Source organism: Empidonax traillii, unplaced genomic scaffold (assembly GCF_003031625.1).
Source record: "Empidonax traillii isolate 1590-97213 ecotype Southwest subspecies unplaced genomic scaffold, ASM303162v1 scaffold5:size3517227, whole genome shotgun sequence".
NCBI classification, from domain to species: Eukaryota; Metazoa; Chordata; class Aves; order Passeriformes; family Tyrannidae; genus Empidonax; species Empidonax traillii.
Genome location: NW_020955198.1, coordinates 1059220 through 1075701, shown reverse-complemented (window position 1 = coordinate 1075701; position 16482 = coordinate 1059220). Strand labels below are relative to the sequence as shown.

Below are 16482 nucleotides of genomic sequence, written 5' to 3'. Positions count from 1 at the left end.
TCCTGGGGCTTTTGTGGGCTCGAGTACAGGGCACTGGGACACCCCCCACAACAACGCTGCAGAGAGCAGGGTCCTGCCCCTGCTCTGGGAGCAGCAGCACTCCAAAAAGCCATTAAGTTAATTTACCCTAATGCAAGTGAGAGTGGGAAGCTGGTACCGGCTCCCTCTGTGAGCATGTGCCGGCAGGCAGCGTGCAGGGCTGAGCAGCTTCTCCTAGGCTTTTGGGGGAGCAGCTATGGATCGGTGTAGTCTCGCCAGAAGAAGGATCCCTGCAACCTGCTGTACCGATGCCCACAGGTACAGATATTTTGAGGTGACCCCCCACCTTCCGTCACCGTCACTGCCCAGGCCATGGGGACCTGTTTGGACCCAGAGCTCAGAGACGCTGGAGACATATCACTGCCATGCCTGGAGACATTGCCTCTCTGAAGGGCAGCTTTGGCCTTGGAGACCCACAGGATCCCACTCTGCTGTCTCCCTACCTGTGCTGCCCAAAACTGCCACGAACGAGGGATGCATTTAGGGCCCTCCACTCCCACTCTCCAAGCCCCAAGGCCCCCCTGCTACTCCTTTGCCGGGATCCCGGCACTCAGCGTGCCAGCCTGGAGCTGGGAGCAGGCTTGGCTGGCGCTGCCACGGCAGAAGGTCGTGGGGCGAGGGACAGACGGGAGAGGCGGGGACCTGGACCATGTTCTCCCTTGTTAACAGCGCCGAACCCTGTAGCCTTTTCAAGGCTTTGAATAGAGGGTGGTACCTCTCTTCTCCTGAATTAGAGGCCGAGGGTGTTGAAGATGGTTTAACATGCTCAGATAGGGTTGGAGGGATGGGGAGGGGTGACGTGCTACCCCAGATGGGAGCATGTGGGGGGTTTCTCCTGCCGCCACATGCCCTTCCTCTCCCTCCCGCCCACCATTCACATGGTAATGAGGACAAATTGATGGAGAGACATCCATTGTGGGACTCTCCAGCCCGGCCCTTCTGCCGGCCACCCACCAGCATCCCCATCCATCACCGCCCAGCTGGGATGATGGAGTGCTGCTGGGACCCGCCCGGAATTGGCACGCTGGGAGATAGGGCTGCTTCAGGTGTCCCTGGGCAGTGGGGCAGCCCCCAGGCTGTCCTGGCTCTCCTGGAGCTGACTGACAAGAGATGGGAGGACATCCAGGCAAGGAAGAGACCCTCATATGTCTCGTCTATCAGCTGGATGTCATTTTGCCCTCAACATCCTCACCATGGGGGGTTATGGGGCTATGGGGGAGTTAATGGAGCCTCAGAAAGACCACAGAATTTTACTAATGGACGTCCCCCTCTTCCTCTTACTGCCCTGGGGCCAGCTCAGAGCCAGGACCCCCCCACTTTTCCTGCCTCCACCCCAAAGGAGCCCCTATGTACCCTGCAGCATCCTCCTAACGGGGCAGAGTTCTTCTGACACACTCACTGATACTCTAAAAACCTGGGCCTGGAGATGCTTGCCCCACACCACCACCAGGCCCTACAAAGAGCATATCCTCTCCCTACGAATCCTCTGCCTCCAGCTCCCGGTCTGCGATGACAACTTGATTGAAATTTCACTCCATAAAGCACCTCTCAAAAACCTGACCCCATGGCCCCCCTGGGGACCAATTTGTCCTTCTCTGTAATAAGAACCTAATTAAATTAGCTCAGCCGCCTCACAGTGCCCTTAAATTAGCCATGGTGATGAGGGCCTTCACTGACAGCCTGCTGTGGAATTGCTTAGCACTTGCCATGCTGTGGGGTCCCAGGAAAGCCTCGGGGAGACCCCAAGCTACCAGCCCCACCCAAGATATCAAGGCAGGGCAGCTTGGAAATGGGGCAGGGGGTGCACAGAAGGGTGTGTGGGTGGGATGGATATGGGGATGCACTGTGGGGTGCTGGCTGGAGGTCTTCCCTTCTGCTGGCATGGGGATGTGCTAGAGGGGTGAAAGGGCTGGCAGAGGGTGAGGGAACAGTCAGCAGTGACTAGCATTAGTGACATTGGAAACCCTGTCTACAGAGTATGGAGTCCATCTTTTCTGGTAGCACTGGGTTAGTGGGTTTAGTGATGATGGGAATGGTAGGGAAAGGTGTCCCAGCATGAACAGGTGCTGGGGTGATGGGTCCAGACTGGGATGGAGAGGTGTCCTTGTAGTTCTGTGTTGGTGATACCTATTACATCCTACCCCACTTGCTCTAGTTTCCAGGTGGCCTCAGTAACAGTTTGGTCCTACGTACCCTGGGTTAATCCCACAGCCTCCAGCTATGACGGGCACATTAAGCATCCCTGACCCCTGCCTGCCCTCTCCACTCCAGAGCTCAGAGCTCCCACCTGGGAGATGATGGATTTATTGGGCTGTGTCCCAAACCAGGAAAGGTGCATCCAGTGAAGAGACAAAAATACACCTGCTGTCGGCCATTCTCGCACTCCCTCACTTTGTCCTGGACAACAATCACCAAAAAAGCTGTGCTTTAAAATAATCTTTAAATAATTTCTGCTTTTTGTTTAAAAAAAAAACCAAAACACCCCCCCCCCCCAACCAGACAACTTTCCCCCCACCACTCCCATCTCAGCCTGCATGCGCCCATGCTGCCTCTATGGTACATACAAAGAGCAGATAAATAAATAAAGATGCGTGATGCCGCAGGGGGAACGTGGGTCACAGCCCCCCTTATCCCTCTTGCCTCTGCTAATGTGGAGCTTTTCCTAGCTAGGAAAAGCTGAGGCTCCAGCTAAGATTTGGAGGGGGGTAACTGTGGCCACAGCTCTGACCCCCTGCAGGTGCTGGGAGTGGGCGAGCAGCAATGAGTTACCCTGAGGCTTTGGGGTACTTGGTGGGTTGTGGACGTCAGGCCAGGCAGGGTCTGAAGATTGAGGAGTTTTTTTAGCTTTGCAGTGGAAAAGGCTTTTTGGCTAAGCCAACTCAGGCAGGATGCTGGGAAGGCAAGGGAGCAACTGCTTTCTTCCCTGCCACTTTCTTTCCCCAGACTCCAGAAGACTGGGGCTGCAGCCTTACTCTCTCCACCCCTACCAGTGTGTGCCCATACCTGGCTGACACTTGCACCCTCCTGCCCGTTCTGGCCTATGTGCTTGCCTCTGCAGCCTCCTCTTTCCAGCTGGAGCTCCCCATGCTGTCACAGCAGTTCCATGGGCATGACTGGGTGGCTACAGTGCTCGCTTTGGGCAGAGCTCGTCATCCCCACTCCCCAGTGGCACTTGTGTTACCAAGACAGAGCTCTGATGACAGAGCTGTCACAATACCTGTATCACCCTCTTCCCATCTACCATGTCCCAGAGGTAGAAATAGCATTGCCTGCCCTTCCCACCCAGGCTGCCTAGCAAATAGGCCTAAGGCCCCTCTCCCAAAGCCTCTGCACTGGGTGCAGACTGTCTAGGACTCCTAGAGGAGTATCCAGGGCTCTCTCTTCTTCCAGCTCCCACTCCTTGATCAGACCTCCATCATTAGCTAATTCAGCCCATGCACACACACATCACACACACACACACACACACACACACACACACATAGCAGCATGTGGATCCAGCTGGGGCACACCCCCTGTCCCAGGGGAAGCCCTTCATGCCTACCCCCCACCCCTAGGAACAGGGGGTGAAGAGTGGGGGGGTGAGCATGGAGTAGGCAAGCTGGGGAGCCTCGGTGCCCCCTGACCAGGAGGTGGCTGTACTCCATGAAGGCGGGGCTGGAGGCAGGTCCCCATGGGCACCCAGGTTTGGGAGGGGGTGCTAGCCCCCAGTGAGTCACCCTGCGGCCACCACCTCCACCAGCAGTGCTGGCTGCGGCTGTGGCGCACCCTCAGCTCTCTGCCCGGGGTACCCCCAGTGGGTGGAAGCTGTCGGGGGGCAGGAGCAGCCTGCCCAGGCGGTAGAGCAGCCCTGAGTACCAGTGCACACCATCTCCCTGTGCCCCTGGCCACCCCACCAGGCTGTGGTAGAGCCGGAGTGGCCAGAAGGCCAGCTGCGCCAGCTGTTGCTCCTGCACCAGGGCGAAGCAGGAGGCCACCACACCATCCACCACCAGCGTCCCGTGGCGTGTCAGAGGGGCATAGGCTCCCATGTCCCTCCGGTCCCGCACCCCCACCACTTTGGCAGGCTGCAAGCTGCTTCCCCCTGCTGCCACAAGCACGAAATGTCCAGGGCGCACAAGGCTGGCAAAGATGGGGCGGAAGTGAGTGGTCGGTGCTGAAGCGTTCTCCGCCACAAAGAGCAGGTGGGTGGGTGTCAGGACCAGGCGCCGGGGTGGCTCCTGTGTCTCGATGACATGGAAGGTGGTGAGGGCACGGGGCTCCTTGTCCAGGAAAGCCAAGAAGTCACTGTAGGTGGGCCTGCCCGACCCGTCCATTGCCAGCACTCGCTGGCCCGGGCGCAGTGCCCACAGTGGAGTCTGGGCACCGTCCTCCAGCGTTGCCAGTGCCCGCCCAGGAAAGCAGCCCCCTGTCTTCGCAGCGGCCGAGTGCTCTGCGCAGGGAGAGAGAGGACAGGAGGGTTACCTGTTAGCCAGACCCTCGGCATCACCCTTCCACAAGGCATAGACACCTTCACAGGATGCCCAGCTTTGCCCACCCAGGGATAACCTTGTCCTGGCATCACAAATGTGAGTGTGTCCCCTACACAACCCCAGCCACCCATCCAGCCCCCCTAGGCATCTGGTCCCCAGCCACCATGTCACTTGAGGTGACACTTGGGGGTTCCAGCATGGTCTCAGGGCACTGGGTCTGCTCTAAAGAGCCAGGTCCCAGAACCCACCTGGCAGGGGAAGTGGGACAAAACCACAGGTCCAAATGTGCAAGACAGTCAGTGCCAGGGGGCACCTGAAACTTGAAAAAGCAGTGGCAGAGCCCTGAGCAGTGGCAGGCTGAGGAGCAGAGTGCCTGGTCTCAGTCTCCATACACACAGCACCCCCGTTCCTTGCAGTGCTGGTCCCGAGTACCACCTGTGAGGCTGCTACAAGGAACAGTGCACGATGCAGTGCCCTTCCCCAGCACTGCAGCACCACTCCACCCCATGCTGCAGCTTGCTCCCTTCTACCACCTGCTCAACCCTGCACCACTTATGCCAGCCTCCCCCCCTTCTCTAGATTCCAGGGAGTTGTCACAACCTGTGGCCATCATCAGCAAAAGTCACCAGCCTCCTTGGCAGGGTTTCTCTGCCACAGGGTAAAGGACCCAAACTCTCTGGGGCTTGTCTTCTGGCATGGTGGCACAGAGGTCCTACCCTTCCCCAGATGAAAAGATGCAGCAAGGGGCCCATCCTGGCATTTAGCAGAGAACCCTGGCTTCCCAAGAAATGGTGATTATCTACCCCAGCAGCCCTGTTCCCCCAAGTCCCAGCAACCCCCATCTTAGTGTCTGTATGATGCCCTCCCACCAGCATCTCACCTTAAGGTCCTGCTCTAGCCTTGCATAGTTCCATCCTTGAGTTCTAAGCCCTTCTCAGGACCCTCTCCCAGCACCCTCATCTAATCCCTGAGTGTTCCAACCCCAGTAGCACTGCCCCCATCACTCCCCAGCTTCGGGCAGAGCCAAATCCCAGCCCCCAGGCCCATGAAGAGAGGCATCCATCTCTGGGACAGAATCTGTTTATTGCTCAGATGAGGTGCAGTGTCTGCCCTGTCCTTGCCCTGGAAGGCCAGGTCCCAAATCCTGCACCCTGCATTCCCTGGCAGGAAGCAGAGCTGTGGGAAGGGTTGCAGAAGGGTGAGAGGTGCATCTGGCAGAAGTGGAGGACATAGGTGCTCGGCACAGAGGGTGAACGGGAGGACCCGAGGAGACAGAATACATCAAACAGGTTATGGGGCAATCCATACAAAAATAAAAGACATTTACTAAGAGGCAGGGGCAGCCCGGCTGCCCTCTGTACACAGTTCTGGGGGAATCAGGATGTGTACCCTACAGCCTCCACAATGCACCCTTGGTTTCCCCATGCCTTGAGGATAAATATGGGGGATCCAGAGCCCTGAGGAGCTGTTGCAAAGTGAGGGGTATATGACCAGCCTCTAGAAGCCCTTCAGGGCCTCAGGGCATGAGGTCATGGCATCCCTCTTTGGTTGGTCCAGGGGGACATCTCAGGATTGAGAGCCTCTGTCCTTCTCCAGGGGCACAGCTACACTCCTCTGGCCAGCCCCAAGGCTCTGGGGTCATGGTCCTTGCTTCAGAGCCTGGCCCCACTCCTCTGGTCAGCCCCACAGGGTGCCACAGGGCACGGAAGCCCTGGTCCTTCGCCCACGTTTTGTCCCTCTTCTTCGGGGGCGCATCACTCCCTCTCCGCGGTGCGGTCGCCCCACTTCCATCGCCGGCTGGTGTTGTGCCCGTCCTGGCATCAGCACGGGGGAGCGGGTCAGCGCGGGGGGCCAGGCTGGCGTCTGGGGATGTCGAGCCGCTGGCTGCGGGCTAGGGCAGGCAGAGTGCGGTGGGAGCCGAGCCCGGGGACAAGAGGCGCGGAGCAGCACCGGCACACCAGCCCCGGCACAGCCGTGGCACAGCGTGTGGCACACGGGAACACGTGGGCACTGGTGTGGGTGTGCGTGTGCTGGCACAGCCCTCTGTGCCTGCGTGGGCAAGGGCTCCGCCTGCAGGCACGGCTCTGCGGCACGGGAGTGCGTGCGGCCGCCGAGGCTGCCTCTGTGTCCACGCAAGCCCACGCACAGGCACAGCCCTCCCCAGCTTGTCGCGACACGGGCAGTGGCACGGCCCCCTCGCGGCGGTGGCCGGTGCCGTGCGCGGGGCGCTGCTGCCCTCTGCAGCCCGCAGCCAGCGAGGCCGCTCCGCCGAGAGCAGCATCCCGGGCAGAGCTGCTTCTCCCCTGGCTGGGGGGACCTCCCACACTACGTAATCCCCTCCTGGCCACGGGCAGCTGAGAGCAGCTCCCTCCTTGCCCACCATGCACTGCACGGAGGAAAGCAAACGCCACCAGCGATGTTAGCGCCCCTCACAGCACCACCCAGCTCTGCTCCCCTCCGCAGATGGTGCTGCACAGCGAAAAGCTGATACCAGGGTACCCTTGCCCGCTCCTGCCTGGGTGTTCCTGACCCCATCCATGGCTAGGCAAGGCTGGACAGATGCTGCTGCAACAGCAGAAGCTTGAGAGCAGGCAGCAGTGGAGGAGGGCAGGGCTGAATAAGGCTGAGCATGGGCACTAAGGGACTGCAAGGGCAGAGGCATGGAGACAGATGTGATGTGTAGATTGGGCGAACAAGCTGGGGAAGAAGGGGATGTGGGCCGAGAAAAGGAGGGGAGTAGAGAGAATGGGTCAGGATATAAGTCTGTGGGAGCCAGATGGGGAATTTGCCCCATGGCACTGCTGGCCACAGGTGTGTGACTCAGTCCCCACCTGACTGTCTGCCCTAGATAGGGAAATTAGGTTGCAAGAGCCAGCACCCCCTGCAGGAGCACGTCACCCAGCCAGCCAAGATCCCCAGGCATGCTGCAAGAGGAGGTCAGGCCCCTGGCCCTGCTCACTGCCCCCTACCCCTGTCTTACCTGACTTGACAGAGCAGTGGATGTGTGCTTTGGACTCGTAGTAGACCCAGTCAAAGCCAGCCTCCACAGCCAGGCGAGCCAGCATGCCGTACTTGTTGCGGTCCCTGTCCGAGGTTGTGATGTCCACAGCTCGGCCCTCGTAATGCAGCGACTCCTCTGAGTGGTGCCCATCCTCATCCCAGCCCTCCGTCACCCTCAGCTTCACCCCTGGCCACTGATTCATGACAGAGATGGCCAGGGAGTTCAAGCGGTCCTTGCAGCGCTGCAGGGCAGAGGGACAGAGTCAGTAAAAGTTTTTTGGAGGGAGGGGTTAGCTGCCTGGTTGGCAGGTTGTATCCCACCATGCTTCCATTAAGCATCTTTGGGCCCTCAGGCCCACTGGGGACTGGTCCAGCAGAGTAAGATCTAAGAAACTGAGGCGCCTTGTCTAGCCCATGCCCTCCAGACTCCCTGCAGTGCCTGATACTCCAGTTTGGCAGAGGGGTGTGCACACAACAGGGGTTTCCACCTGGGGAAGGAGGAGAATGCAGGAGCTTCAATCCCGCTGCGTCCTGGCTGGGAAGATGTCCCAGGGTCCCCAGGCACAAATGAAACAATGGCCAGTCCTCAGAACAGCTGTGCTTGGTATGACTCCTCAAGTACTGAGTAACAAGGACAGAGCAATGGACTGCTTCACAGCTTCATCCTCTGCTCACATGGGAAATGCCAAACCTGCTCTGTTGTGCTGGAGCAGAAAGGATGTGGAGTGAAGCCCTCTTCACCTCTGCCCACGACAGGGGGAGTAAAAAGCCTGGGCTGAGGAACAAACAGCAGCAAATCTTTAAAGAACCAGATCTGGTGCTCAGAGAGGCCACTCAAGCAAGGTGAGTACCCTGCCTCACGTGGTGATGCTCTCCAGCAAGCAGAGGGATTGCCATTCCCAAATGCCTGTGCTGCAGTCCTCCCAGCCTCATTCTGCACTGCCCCACATCCCCCAGCTGCCTCTGAAGGTCAGGGAGGGTCCAACACAACATGTGCTTGACTTGCATAAGTACAGGCCCCCACTTCTGGTCACTTGCCCTCCTTCTAAAAGGATGGAGGAGAGACAGAAAAAGTGTAGAAAAAGCAATATGGGAGCTTCTATAGAAACCCAGGTGAACGGACTAGGGTTATGCAGCCTGGAAACGAGATGCTGTGAGGTCCTGAGGAGTCCCATAAAATCAGGGCAAAGGATAAAGCATTCATTGCCATGCACAAGGCCAGTTCTGGGAAGCATTAAGTGAAATGGCTGGACAGCAGCTTAAAAAACAGCCACACCTGGAGATGTTTTCGCATGATGCCCAGCTCAATATTGGGACTCCCCCAGCATGGTATGTCATAGGTCACTGGGACAACCACAGTAAGCATGAGCCAGAGCTTTAAAACTTGATGCTGGCTACATCCTTGGACTCAAAAATGCCTCAGCACTGCTTCTGTAGGGAGCTTCACTCCCCAAAACGTAGGCTATCATCCTATCCCCAAGCACCTGCTCTCATCCCGGGAAGGTGGGTGCTGCTGCTCTTGGGGAAACTCGTTTGCACTTGGCAGGGTCCAGGCCCTGGGAAGGGCAGTGCCAGGCAGGCCTTTGCCCCACATGAGGTCTGCCGTCATCCCACAGCTCCCTGGGTGTGGGGAGATAAGCCAGGAAGGTGCTGGACAAACAGTTTGCTAGGTGAGGGGAGGAGGAAGAGGGAGGGGACTGACTTTTGTCCCCATCCAGCACCACCGTGGTGCCACTTGGCACATGGCACAAGCTGCTCCCAAAGACCCCACCTCCACTGAGACCCCGCAGTAAGGGGGTTCAACACTGGAGGCAATGCAATGCCCCCCTGCATCTGCCAGCCATCACTCAGGCATCCCCTTGCCACTCCCGCGCCAGCACTCTGCTCTGGGCACCCCTCCTGCCCTCGCTGCCAGCCCTTCTGTCCTCCAGGGGCACTCTGCCCTCACAGAAACACGGAGACCCTCCAAGCCTTTTCCCCTAAGCAGGAATAGCGTCAGGCAGAGCCTCGGCCGGTGCCATCGGTGGCCAGCAGGTGTCAGAGCACGGGCAGGAACCGGCAGGGACGGGCAGGGAGCAAGAACCAATGGACAAGGACCAGGCAGGCACATGCAGGTCGGTGAGGGAACAGGTAGTAACGGGTGGGGAACAGGCACGGGTTGGCAGGGCGGACAAGGAACGGCCATCGATGGGTAGGGAGGAAGCAACTATGAGGAGGGACCAGGCAGGGATGAGCAAAAATTACTACGGAGCAAACAATGACAGGCAAGGGTGAGCAGGTGGGGATGGACAGGGAGCAGGCACAGGAAGCAGAGAGAATACAACAAAGGACAGGGATGTAGAGGGATGGGCAAGGAGCAGGCAGCAATGGTCAGGGAGCAGGCAGCAATGGTCAGGGAGCAGGCATGGGCAGCAGGAAGAAGGTAGGGATGGGCGCTGCCTGCCCAGGAGCTCTGCTGCTGGCACAGACAGGTAGGCAGGGACCAAGAAACCCATAGGCATGGGCTGTCCACAGGCTCTGTGTTTGATGGTGGCTGCAGGGAGGGCACATCTTGTCCCTGTAGTAATGCAGATGACCGGGCACCCCCGGGTCACATGTAGAATGGAGCCCCATAAGACCACATTGAGCTGGTGGCTCTGTTGTCCCATACATATCATGGTGAACACCCTGGGGATGTTGGGCTGGGCTGAGCAGAGAAGTTCTACTCGTGGCCCAAACTTTGCATCTCCCTTCTCATGTTCAGACTGGGGACAGAACTGTGTCCTGTGGGGCAAACCAAACCTCTTCAGGGAAGGCAGAAGGTCTGGAAGGAACAGCAGAGCTCCAAGATGGGGCGCAGTCAGAAGGGACCTCAGATACATCTCAGGGGAGGTATGTAGGACACTCAGGTGTGACCACAGTCTCAGCAGAGGTGTTGTGAATGGAGTGTGCTTGTCACAGCTTCCCCCATGTCCAGAGCCTGGCCAGGAGGAGTCTTACTAGCATCTCCTCCTGAAATGAGGTTTCTCCCAAAGGAAGCCAAAAGTCCTATCCCAAGGTCTCCATGAGAAATTCTTCACCACTGCAAGGTCTGGCACCATGGTCTCCAAGCCAGTTGGACAAACAGTGGCTTCAAGGAGTGATGGTTGGGGTAGGGAGAGGCTTAGGGTTGGGACTCCATGGGGGCAGGGGACCCAAGACATTCCTGGGCCAGGCTGCTGGGGAGAGGTGAGGCATGCTCTGCCTCCAGCCTTATCTCAGCACCTCCGAGTGGGACCAGTGAGAGCAAACACACTGGAATTCTTGAGGAAGATGAAACGATAAAGGAAAGGCGGGCAGAGAGCAGCACTACCCACTCCTCTAAGCAGGCGGCATCTTCCGGCTGCCTGGGACACCCAGACCCTTGGACTTGGGGAAAGAAAACAGGTTTGAAGTGAGTCAACAGCAGTAAAAGCCAGTGCACTGGGGGAAGGGACAAGGAGTTGGGTCAATGGCCTTTCCCAACCCATAGCAACACAGGACATGGTGCCAGAGCCAGATTTCCCATGTCTGGGGGCATCTGCCACAGTCAGGGGCCATAGGACAAGCCCAAAAGGCTGTGGGAATGGCAGCAAGCTACTAGAAATCATGCTGCCTCCATAGCAAAGGGAACAATTCCCTGCAGAGCTGCCCAAGGCACGGTGGTACCCATCTGGGCATTCATGTGTGGTGACCAGGGACCCTGCTGGAGTAAGAACCCTCATTTGGACACTCCAAGAAGACCAGGGAGCTTCCAGGTACTCTGCCAATTCTAGCAGTAGAGTGGGAAATGTTAGGCTGGCAGGTGGCACATGGAGCTCTCCCTTTCCCAGGGGTGCCGAGGGGCAATGGCTGGGTTAAGGCAGGTGGTGGGAGCACTCTCGAGACAACACAGCCAGAAGCACTCTCCTGCCTCCAACTCAAGCAATATGATGTCACCTACTTCTCTGATGCATGGACCAGAGGAGCTCACTGCTTCCTCAAGTATCCCTAAAGCTGTTCCCCAGAGGAGGACTCCAGCCTAACCCTGGGGCTCTAGTCACCAGCAACCACAATTTGTGCAACTCCTCAGCATTGGTGATGCCTTGCAGGGGATCCTCCCAGCCTGAAAACCACCTTGGGACATAGTCCCTGCCCTAAAGGACCTGCTCCCAGGACACAGGGGTTTCAGAGCTGTCAAGCCAGCACGCAAGCAGCTTCTCTTCCCAATGTTATCAACACCTCAGTCAGAAACCCCAGTCAGAGCCTTTCTCAGGGCCTGCCATCCCAGCCACCCACGCTCACCCACCAGCCCCTGACCGGGGAGTGCAGTACTCAGAGGGGCAGCACCAGCTCCCCCCTACTTTCCCCAGGAGCTCACTCGGGCTGTAACCCAGTGCTGAAGCTGGTGGCCAGGTTTCTTAGCAAGGCCGTGCGGCTCCTTATCTGCATTCCTGAAACCCTCAGGCATTCTCTTGGCAATATTAAAACACGGAGTAACCTTCGTCCAGCATCACCCTCCCTTCTCTGCCGTCCTCTGTGTCATCTCCCCCCCACCTCCTTCCCGCTGGCCCAGGGCACTTTGTAAGCTGACTGCAGTAACAGGTTGTCCCCATCCCTCAGTGCAGCACATTGTCCCCATCGAGCACCCTTCACCATCCCACCCAAGACATGCAGGAAAGAGGGGGCACTGAGGGTTTCAGTGTCAGACTGGGGACAAGGTCAGCAAGAGCACTCCTGGAGCCTACTCTCCTGCCTGCCAGCACACCAGGCTCTGTCCCTCGGATCCAACAGGCAGGCTGCCTGCTCTGCCAGTGAGTAGGCAGAGCAGAGAGGCAAGGGCAAGATGGGTGCAGCGGGACAGGGCGCTGCCCGACCAGGGAACAGCACGGCACAGCTCTGCTGGATTGGGGGAATGTGGGAGGATGCTGCTGGATCGGGAGTAGTGTGTCATTGCTCGGGGGCACCAGGACAGGCTGATGCCAGTTTGGAGGGCACAGTGCTGCTAGCTCGGGGGCTAGTGGGACATGGGTTAGGGGGCACCATTGCAGGGTGCCAGCTCGGGAGGCAAAAGGGCACATCTCGGGGTGCAGCCAGACATAGGTGCCACAGGCTCCGAGGGGCAGTGGGGAAAGCTGCTGCCATCTGGGAGGACAGGGTGCTGGCGGCCGCGGGAGCAGGGTGCTGCCTTTCCAAAGAGCAGCGTGCTGTCCGACGTGCACAACGCAACCGAAGGGGCAGAGCTTTGCAGAGCCCGGAGAAGGGAGATGCACTCGCTGCACAGCAGGCAGTCCGGGCCGGACACCGAGATGCCCAGGGCAGGGCAGGGAAGCCGCAGCGTCGGGTGCTGCTGGTCGCACTGCCCCCGGACAGTGGGGAGCAGGGCGCTCCGAAGCAGCCCCCGATGCCCGCAGATGCCCGGCGCGGGGGTAAAAGCGGGCGGCGGTGGGGCCGTACCTGGGTCATAAGCCGGTCGGCGCCGGTATTCTCTTCGTCCTTGAAGATGATGTCGGGGTTGTAGTTGGGCGTGAGCTCCTTGAAGCGCTCCGAGTTACGCGCGATCTTGCCCTCGTAGCGGCCGCTGGCCCCCAACGTCTTCTCGGGGACGTTGGGGCTGAACTGTTTGTAGGCGAGCGGGATGAGCTTGCGGGGCGGGCGGCGGCGGCTGCCCACCACCCTGCCCGGCCCGCAGCCGCGCACGGCCGGCGCCAGCAGCAGCGCGCACCCGCTCAGCAGCAGCAGCAGCCGCGCCGGCTTCATGGCGCGCCCGGCGGCCCCGGGGCGGCCCGGGGCACCGGCGGCTCCGCGGTCCCCGCTAGGCTCGGCCGTCGCTCCCGCCGCCCGCCCCGGGGCTCCCCATGCGGCGCGCAGCCGGCGGGCAGGTGCCGGTGCCGGTGTCGGCGGCGGCGGGGCGCGGCGGCTGCCCGGCGCGGGTGCGCTCCGGCTGCCCGATGCGGCGGGCAGGCGTCGGCCGGCTCTGAGCTGCTGTGGCTCGGCGGCGGCAATAAATAGCGAAGGGCCGTTTGTTTTGGCAGGCAAGCGGCAGCTTGCGGGGCGCGGGGCTCGGCGCTGCCGGAGCCCTCCGCGGTTTGCGCCTCGGCGGTCAGCGCGGCGGGGCTGGAGCCGGAGCCGGAGCCGCCGCTGCCTCCGCTCCCCGGGCAGGAGTGAGAGGGGAAATTGAAGAGATCCGGGACCGGGAACCGCCAGGACCGCACCCTGCCCGTGTCCCAGCCTCCCAGCGCCCTCCCTCTCTCGCCTCCTCCCCGTGGAACCTGCCCCGGGCCGTCCGCAGCCTCCTCCCCCCTGCCGAGCCCCGCAGCCCACCCCGTCGGGAGTGCCCGCCGACACCTGCCCCCCGGGGCAACCCCGCTGCCGCCCGGAGGCGCGCCCGGGCCGCCGCACACCCTTCACCCCCCTTCGCGGTGCGACCCGCGGGGGCTCCCTCGCGGTGGAGTGGGCGCGGGGTGGCACCCCCGGGGCTCCGGCCCCCGCCGCGCCGCCTGCTCGCCAGGGGCCCGGGCCTGCGGGCGGGGATCAAACAGAGCAGGGAGGCAGCTGGTTGAAATTTAACCACAATATTCTCGCTCCCCATTGTTTCCAGGGAGGCCCGATATTTCCACAACAGGATTATGGCATCTGATTAACTCGCTGAGACAACAATGAGGGGCTGGGATGGGCTTCCCCTTCTAGCTGCCAAAAGGGGAAAGTAAATATAACACCCTGATTTCAGGAGCGAGGGTTTGCAGGGCCCCCCCGGTTCTCCCCCAGCTTTGTGCTGGGGAGGGGTCCTGCACAGCTCTGCTTGCACCCCCTCTGGCTCCCTAGGATCTTCCCAGGTGAGGCAGGGCCTTGGGATGTCCCGTGCACACAACTCTCCCAGGGATGTCCCCTTGCCAGCTCTTCAGGAGGCACAGAGCACAGGTCACTCATAGGGATATGCAGTGGTCAGACTGGAATAGCCTGGCCAGACATCCAGCTCCTTCTGCAGGGCTTTGCTGGTCTTAGCAGGCCAAGACGGATGCAGGCTGGGGATCCAGCAGCACCCATAGGCTTGGGATGCTGCTGTCCAGTGGCCCCAGTAGACCATTTCCTTTTCAGGAGCTGCAGCAAAGTGCAGCTGACCAGAGGTGTCTCCATCAGGTTTTCATACTCAGTAATCACGATCCAGCAGGTTTTCATACTGGTTTTCATACCAGGTACCCAAAAACAGTGCCTAGAGCCTCTGTGAAGTCCTGCCACTGTGCAGGATGGTGGGGTGCAGATGTCCCACTGCTCCTGCACATAATGGAGCAAGAGTGTCAGGCTACCCCACTTCTACATCTCTTCAGCTGATCCTTTCAGTGGAGCATCCTAATGGCATTAGCAGAAAGAACAGAGGAGACATGCCACAGCACCATTCTTCATCCCTGCCTTTGGCTTTTCAGGGCTGCAGAAGGGACACAGCTCCCTGTGCATCACTGGCACAGGAAAATCAGACCCTGTGGACCCTGGACTAGGTCCACAGGATCCTCCAGAGTTGTTTGTACTCCCAGTAAAAGGAATAAACTCGGCTTCTCACTTTGTTCATCACCAAGGACTGTGGAGCAGAATCATCTGGGATGGCCCTGCACCTGCAGACTGGGGCACTTTCCCAGGGAGAAGTTCCCTACTGGACTATCAATGACCCAAGCCTAGACCTCCAAATAACCTCTGCAGCCTGCCAGCATGCAACATACATGCCACACACCTCTGTACCCCTCCCAGCAGCTCCAGGCTCACAGCAAACAGCCTAGCCCTGCCCTTGCTGGTAACAGCATTCATATCCCATGGAGACCCAGAGTGGAAGACTGGGAGTTGAGTTTGCCAGCAACTCCTAGACATGCAGGGGCCCCGGCATCCTGCATTGGTTCTGGCCAAGCAGTGGCAGTGTCCTGTCACAAAGTGCAGAGTTCATCACCTCTCCACACAGCATTCCCAGTGTCAGTCAGTGTCCCTGCCAGGCAAAGCCCACTGGCACATGGGGCCAGTTGGGACAGGCCAGCAGGGGCTACAGCTTGCAGACATGGACAGGTGCCCCAGGCACGACAGAGCAGCCACAGCTGGGTGTGTGTGGAGGTGGCTGCAGGCTGGGACAGGGGCAGATAACCAGTGGGTAAAGGGGGAATTTTGGTCGGGGAGTGAGATTCCTGCACAGGCAACTAGTAGGAAGGGACGCTTGCTGCTGCAGCACTAGGTCACAGGGAGGAATTAACTTCTAGTAGAGGTGGGGAGGGATGCAGCATCCATCCCTGTATTGCACAGCATCTCTCCCAACACTCAGTCACTCTCAGGCACCACTGGGATGCCTGGCTACCACATCCTGCTCCTGCCTGCATTCCAACTGTGCACCAGTTCCTCTTTCCTCTGCATCTTGGCTTTCCCCCACCACCGCATCCCACTGTCTCTGCCCTGAGCAGGAGTGCAGCATCCCACAGACCCCTTGCTGGGCTCCCAGGGCTGCCCGGAGCTGGGCGCTGTGCAGGAGGAACGGGTGGCGGAGCGGGGCCAAGCAGTCTAGGTGGTGCTATTTCTCTATTTTTGCACTGAATGGGTTTGAGATTTTCCTCTCCCTATTCGCTGCCTTGGTCGTCTTCTTCTCTCTCTCTCTCTCTCCCCCCCTCTCTCTTTTTTTTTTTTCTTTTCCTTTTCTAAAAATACTTGACAGCGATTGAAAGGTCCCTTTAATCGAGGCCACAGAGCCCTTATTAAGGGCACGGGTCGGGGTGCTGGGCCGTGCCCGGCATAACGGCTTCATTAAACCCTGCGAAAACTAATATTTATGGAATCAAATTTATGGAGGCCAAGGCCGAACCTGTGGCCTTTAATGTGTGTCGGGAGCTCAAATCCAGCCGGCTCCAGGGAGGAGGGGGTGGGGACAGGGAAGGAGACCCCAGCGGGACAGGATGGGACAATGAGTAGTGACATTCCCCAGAGCTGGCAACAACCTGGGCCAGGGAGGCACCAGTGGCCCCACATT

At 59.3% G+C, this 16482-nt stretch overlaps 1 protein-coding gene across 1 annotated transcript; it reads right to left on the bottom strand.

Moving 5' to 3' along the window:
- Nucleotides 1-2350: 2350 nt before the first annotated feature.
- Nucleotides 2351-13247, bottom strand: IHH (Indian hedgehog signaling molecule). The gene is made up of 3 exons (XM_027879033.1): nucleotides 12945-13247; nucleotides 7492-7753; nucleotides 2351-4471 (listed from the first exon to the last, which is right to left on the bottom strand). Exons 1-3 carry the CDS (start codon nucleotides 13245-13247, stop codon nucleotides 3810-3812), a joined length of 1227 nt encoding a protein of 408 aa, XP_027734834.1. The 3' UTR covers nucleotides 2351-3809.
- Nucleotides 13248-16482: the final 3235 nt, after the last annotated feature.

Coding starts and splice junctions, on each gene's coding strand:
- IHH (XM_027879033.1), bottom strand. CDS start 13,247: ATGAAGCCGGCGCGGCTGCTGCTGCTGCTGAGCGGGTGCGCGCTGCTG. Junction 7,754..12,944: donor CCGACCGGCTTATGACCCAG/GTACGGCCCCAC, acceptor TCTGCCCTGCAG/CGCTGCAAGGACCGCTTGAA. Junction 4,472..7,491: donor CCACTGCTCTGTCAAGTCAG/GTAAGACAGGGG, acceptor CTCCCTGCGCAG/AGCACTCGGCCGCTGCGAAG.